The sequence below is a fragment of the Morus notabilis genome, unplaced genomic scaffold (genome assembly GCF_000414095.1).
Source record: "Morus notabilis unplaced genomic scaffold, ASM41409v2 Scaffold1640, whole genome shotgun sequence".
Lineage (NCBI taxonomy): Eukaryota > Viridiplantae > Streptophyta > Magnoliopsida > Rosales > Moraceae > Morus > Morus notabilis.
Window position 1 is genome coordinate 11,762 of NW_010367899.1, and position 5,944 is coordinate 17,705.

At 37.1% G+C, this 5,944-nt stretch overlaps 1 protein-coding gene across 1 annotated transcript in view; it reads left to right on the plus strand.

Annotated features, from left to right (window-relative positions):
- The window catches only part of LOC112094559, a 3,146-nt gene extending 646 nt beyond the window's left edge, over nt 1–2,500 (plus strand). The window contains exons 4-5 of the mRNA XM_024175757.1: nt 21–1,195; nt 1,676–2,500. Of these exons, the coding sequence (XP_024031525.1) occupies nt 21–1,195; nt 1,676–2,467 (1,967 nt within the window). The 3' untranslated portion in view covers nt 2,468–2,500. The remainder of the gene's footprint in view (nt 1–20; nt 1,196–1,675) is intronic.
- The last annotated feature ends 3,444 nt before the right edge of the window (nt 2,501–5,944 follow it).

A 5,944-nucleotide genomic window follows, 5' to 3' on the forward strand; every position in this document is an offset into this window, starting at 1 on the left:
TCCCAGTGATTTTTCCTCAGACACAAGCAGCAACTCTCCGGGGACCAAAACTCCAAGTTTGGTGGCAAGACTAATGGGTCTTGACCTTCTTCCTGAAAGCTCTTCACCAACCATCCATGCAACGCAAAAACAACTATACCTCTCAAGGTCACACACGCAGCCTCTCCGGTCTCGGCAGCCCCGGCTCCGGAACAAAGCCAGACACCTATTGGACGGTGACAGTAGCGCAGGAACTCGGTCATTGCCCGAGACCCCAAGGGTCTCCTCGGCGAGAAGATCGGACGTTGATCATCACCACCGCCTTTCGCTGCAGATCAACAAAGAGAATATTGTTGACCATGATTTAAATTTGGACTTCTCTAAGCTGTCCGCTTTGAGGAGAAAGCAGTTGAGAGTTGAAGAACACACATGTGAAAGTAGTAGCAGAAGCCCGGGCCATTACGCTAGGGAGATTGTGAAGCAGGTTAAGGAGAGTGTTAGCAGAAAAGTCGGCTTGGACGTCACAAACACCATATTGATAACGAGAAACAGATCAGATAATCATCATCACGAGCTTGTTAATCAGCTCAAATCCAAGAGGTCATCAGTCTCAAAGCCCAGCTTGTCGAAACTTGAAGAGCAAGCAAGCCGATCAGGAAAGCAAAACTCATCATCATCATCATCAATGTCAACTACCACTTCCTCTTCTTCTACTTGCTCTCCAAGGCTGATGACCAGATTCACGGATTCCAAGACAAGTACTAATCATACCACAACACCGTTATCCACAAGCCCCAAAGATCATCAAACCTCTCAACTTTCAACGGTCAAAGTTAACGGGGCGAAGTCAAACTCAAAGGGTACTCATTATCAGACACTGCAAGAGCAGCAGCAGCAGCAACAAAAGATGGTGATTAAGAGCAGAATTAACAATATTAATGATCATATTGTTAAAGGAGGTAATTATGGGAGAGAAATAGGAGGGGCTACGTTTGGTAGGAGGCTACAGAAAATGCAGGAGGAGACATTTGTTCGTCCGTCAACCGCAGCCAGCTGCAGAACCAACATTCCTGACAAGAAGAAATGCAAGAAAACTCCCTTGTCCAACAATCTCATCAACCTCAACGTAGTCGTCCCTACCCTTCTACCCCTCAAGAAATCTTCTAATTCACCTCCATCAACCTGCAACAAACATGTCTTCTCTTCTCCCATACAGGTACTCCACTTTATTCCCTTCATGTAGTACCTTTTCTTTTTCTGTCCTTTTTATTTGTTTGTATTAATCAAAATCAATAATGTTCATATTTAGAGTTCGTTCAAGCTTTTAATTTGAATTAAAATGTGATTTTATACGAGAGTTTTTTATTATAATAAAAAAATTAGATGTAATTATTTGTGAGAGTTTTTTACTGTAACAAAACTCGAATGAACGAGGACTTGTTCTTTCAAGAAAATAGGAACTATTATTATGCAGTGTATGTGGTTTAGGCGGAAACAAAATTATAACAATAAAAATATCATATCTTTTCTAAGGTATTTTATGTCATGTTAGATAAGTAAAAATTGACTGTTACACATATTATATATATATATATGTATGTATGTATGTATGTAGAGAGTGTTGGCTGAATTTTGGGGAGGGTAAATTCTATCAGTTAGCTTATCTTCTGTTACGTTATGTTTATTGGAAAAGCAGCCAACTGCAGCAGAGGTACCTGATGACGCCCAAGAATCGAAACGTTCGTCACAGTTATCTAGTTCTCAGAGCCAAAAGTACTACTCCCAGGGCCCACAACCATCGTCCCACGTGCTCCACACACGTGACATTATCATAAACGACGTCGTCCACGTACCAAACGGCGTTGCCACGTCGGCCACTGCCACCTCCACCGCCACCACCGCTCGTGGTGGTGGGTCAAAGTCAGAGCTACAAATACTCCGCCACTACATCTCCAGAATACTTGCCCGTACAGGCATAGCCAACGCTTCCCACGTGTCCTTCACCAATTGGTTCTCCCCCTCCCACCCCCTGGACCCGTCCATTTTTCACCGCCTCGAAATTTCCATGTACGTTAACAACAACAACAACGTTGATCTCTCCAACGTTGGCCAGTTTCGTCTCCGGTGCAACAGAAGGTTGTTGTTCGACGTTGTGGATGAAATCTTGGCCGATATCTTGAGGCCTTATATCAACTTGAGGCCATGGATTAATAATTACAGCACAAACAATGCTAAATATTATATTAATATTGGGTCAGAGTTGATTGACACATTGTGTTCGAGGATTCAGAGGTTTCCATGCAGAGACTGCCAAGTGCTTGAAGACATTGATGCGTTAATTGATAAAGATATGCCAGATCGGTTCATGAAGATCCAAAAGGAAATGGCGTTTGAGGAAGAAGGAGAAGGACTGGTGACGGAGATTGAAAGGGACATAGTGGACACTCTCGTGCATGAAACGGCTCTGATTTTGGTCGGGACTTGGTGATACTAATTTCACACCGAACAGTGACACAAGGCACCGAGACGTTTAGTTTATGGATTAGAATTATGAAATTAAAATTATTTTTAATTTATGTGTATTTTTTATGAGAGAAAATACCATAAATTATGATTCGAATCAGACTACGAATTTCCTTACTAAACGTCACCGGTATTTTTCTTTTGGAACGGTGTCGTTTTGGAATACTGTTTGAAGGAATATCAATATGGGCTAAGCATTGGAGTGTTTGACTGTTGATTCAACATTGACTACTCTTGGGAGAGGGGTCACATATATATCTCTCATGAATGATTCACGTGATGAGATGCTATTCGCTTGTGGGGGGTGGGCCCGCGTGAATTGGGACTTGTAAAGAGGGTCTAGGAATTGACACGTAGGACTTGACCCCCCCGACAGCCCTCGCGCCCTTCAGCTGTTCTCAAAAGACAACAGTGGCAGAGGAATCCACTTCTCTCTCGCCTTCTGTACATTATTCGACTTTGATGTTTCATGAGTCATGTTTTAGTATGTTCGTCTTATCTGTTGCTTTTTCTACTTTATATACTTTATAAGAACTTTAAGGTTACATTGCCCGGTTTGTACTAATAATGAATCTTTGTGAGATATTCATATGTAAAATGTATTGATCATGTTACACTTGCTAGCTATTATTCGAATTAATGACGAAGGCTAGGTCTTGATACATGAATGGCAAGAAAAATTAGTACATTTTTATCTTCTATATATATATATATGTATTTAAATGTATGACATTCATTATATATATGAGTGCAAGTTAACGTATAGGTCCAAGATTTCAAATAAGAAAAGGAGAACATATATTTGCAGCCAAAAAATGTTGGAAAGTATTAATTTATTCCAAGAAATGATATATATAGCATTGATGAAGGTTTGAAGCACTGTTACCAAGGATAACCACTAATGTTTTGCTTTTTTATATTAAGCATTAAAAAGGGTACATGCGAAGAGAATCATATGTATGTAGGATTTGGTTCTTATTTCATGGGAGTCTGAGCTTTTTAAAAAAAAGTAATAATAGGACAATAACTAAAAAGATGGTTTTGTGCATACCCGAGAAATTGGACGTGCATTCAAAAGCCAGCCTAAAGTTGTAAATAATTACAAAGGCTTAAATATTTATTTAGGAGGCGTGGTAGAGGGATTCGTTCCCTGATTCGAATAATAATTCGTGGTTCGCTATAATATTTTTTCTCATAAAAAATACACATAAATTAAAAATGGTTCGAATCACATAGTTTGAATTCTCCAACCAAACGAACCCTTAATATACAGGGTAAGGTAACTCTAAGCTAGCCAGGTGTCTTATAATGCACAGCTGAAGTACTTTAAATTACTACACATGGAACTGAATTCTAATTCATATATACACTGAAGAAATAAAGTACAAGCAAGTACTAGCCTTTTTTTTCTCCTTTTTGAATTTAGATATTTTACTGTGATGGAAAGTTTTACGACGGTCATTCTTTAGGATATGAACATGAGAGAGAGAGAGAGAGAGAGAGAGAGAGAGAGAGAGAGAGAGAGAGAGAGAGAGAGAGAGAGAGAGAGAGAGAGAGAGAGAGAGAGAGAAAGATAAGGAAAGAAAGTGGAGAGAGAGAGAGAGAGAGAGAGAGAGAGAGAACAAATTTGAAGATGTGTACTGTAAAATATTAAGCAGACAAATTGTGAAGCATTGCTTATGAAAGCAGAGACAATATTGTCACATTAATGTCTTTTCATTTTGGCCTTTATATAAAGGAAATTAAATGGAAAAAAGAAAAAGCATCACCAAATATACTGCCATTTTTATGAGAAATATACAGACTATTCTCTGATCCCCTATTCTGCATATGATTTAAGCCTCAACTGAAAAGCGCAGACAGTGTTGGCCAATATTTGAAACAGATAGCTAGAATTTATATTACGGACACAAGGCCAAATATGAAAATAGCCAAGAGTAAAAGACACAAGTGCAAAGATTCCTATATCCTTTACCCTTTTTTTCTTAAGAAAAAGCACAAGTTATCTCAAGTACTATTTATATAATACCTGTGACCCCATTTATGGAAAATTTAATCCGGAGAAAAAATTAGGGGTCAGATATCAGGTGACAAACTAGATGACACATGTGACATACAGGCAAAGTTCTGAAATTTCTGCTAGAAAGTATAGACCCCCTGAGTCGTCCCACTGACCAGGAATATTAATTCCCATTTAACATTTTCAACAATAATCTTTCATAGACTTAGAGTTCGTTTAGTTCGCTGATTTGAGTTTTTAATTCGAGTTAAAATGTGACTTTATGTGAGAACTTTTTACTGTAATAAAAAAATTAGATATGATTATTTCTGAAAACTTTTTACTGTAATAAAACTCGAATTCTAAACTCAAATCGGTAAAATTAATGGACCTTAACGTAATAGTAGTAATATTATTATACACAACACATATATGTATTTATAGCATTGAATGACATAAAGGCTCAACACATGTACATGTGTATAAAAAAGCCGTTACTGATCGAGCGGGAAATTCAAATTAATGAAAATCATATGCATGTGGATTTGTGACGTCAACGTGTGGGGTTTGCTTAATTATGGGTCTCAATGATTCAGGATAATATGAGAAGGGTTGACTCGTGACTAAGGGGTTCAATTAATGACATCGGATCTGTTTGTGGTAAGCTAGAGACTTTTGAGTTATATTATATATGGGTCGGAATTATTTAAAAGTTTCTCATTGTGATCTAAAGTTTTTTGAGATTTTTGTAGTTTCTACATTATATCTCACTTGATGGCCGTGATAAAAGAGTACTATTTGATCCTTGTTGCTTTTGGGTTTCAGTTTCGGCATTTAGAATCTATGATTACATAACTCGAGACTTGGATATGAGTCGAATTTTTTTGAAAATTGTATGATAGAATAAGAAAAAGTATATAAATAGAGATATCAGAAGTACTGTTTTTGCTGGTGAGCATCAAATCCTCCTGCCTGCTTCTTTGCCAGCATTATGTCTGAATTAACTCCACCATATTTCAGTTGTTGCTTCTTATTAGTTTTGCAAGTACTGCAAATTTATGAATGAATGCCTAGCAGTTGTGTGCATTAATGGTTAGAATAAATTGTGAAATCACATTTATATTGCCTATGATTTTTTTTATTTTTTTATTTTTTTTTTTATGTCTGAATTAACTCCACCATATTTCAGTTGTTGCTTCTTATTAGTTTTGCAAGTACTGCAAATTTATGAATGAATGCCTAGCAGTTGTGTGCATTAATGGTTAGAATAAATTGTGAAATCACATTTATATTGCCTATGATTTTTTTTATTTTTTTATTTTTTTTTTATTTTTTTACAAAATAAGTCAAGAACATATGGAAATTAGGCTGCAAAAAGTAAGTAAAGAAGGCTTATATTGGCTGCAAAAAATAAGGTTTTTTTTTTTTTAATTAAATTGATAG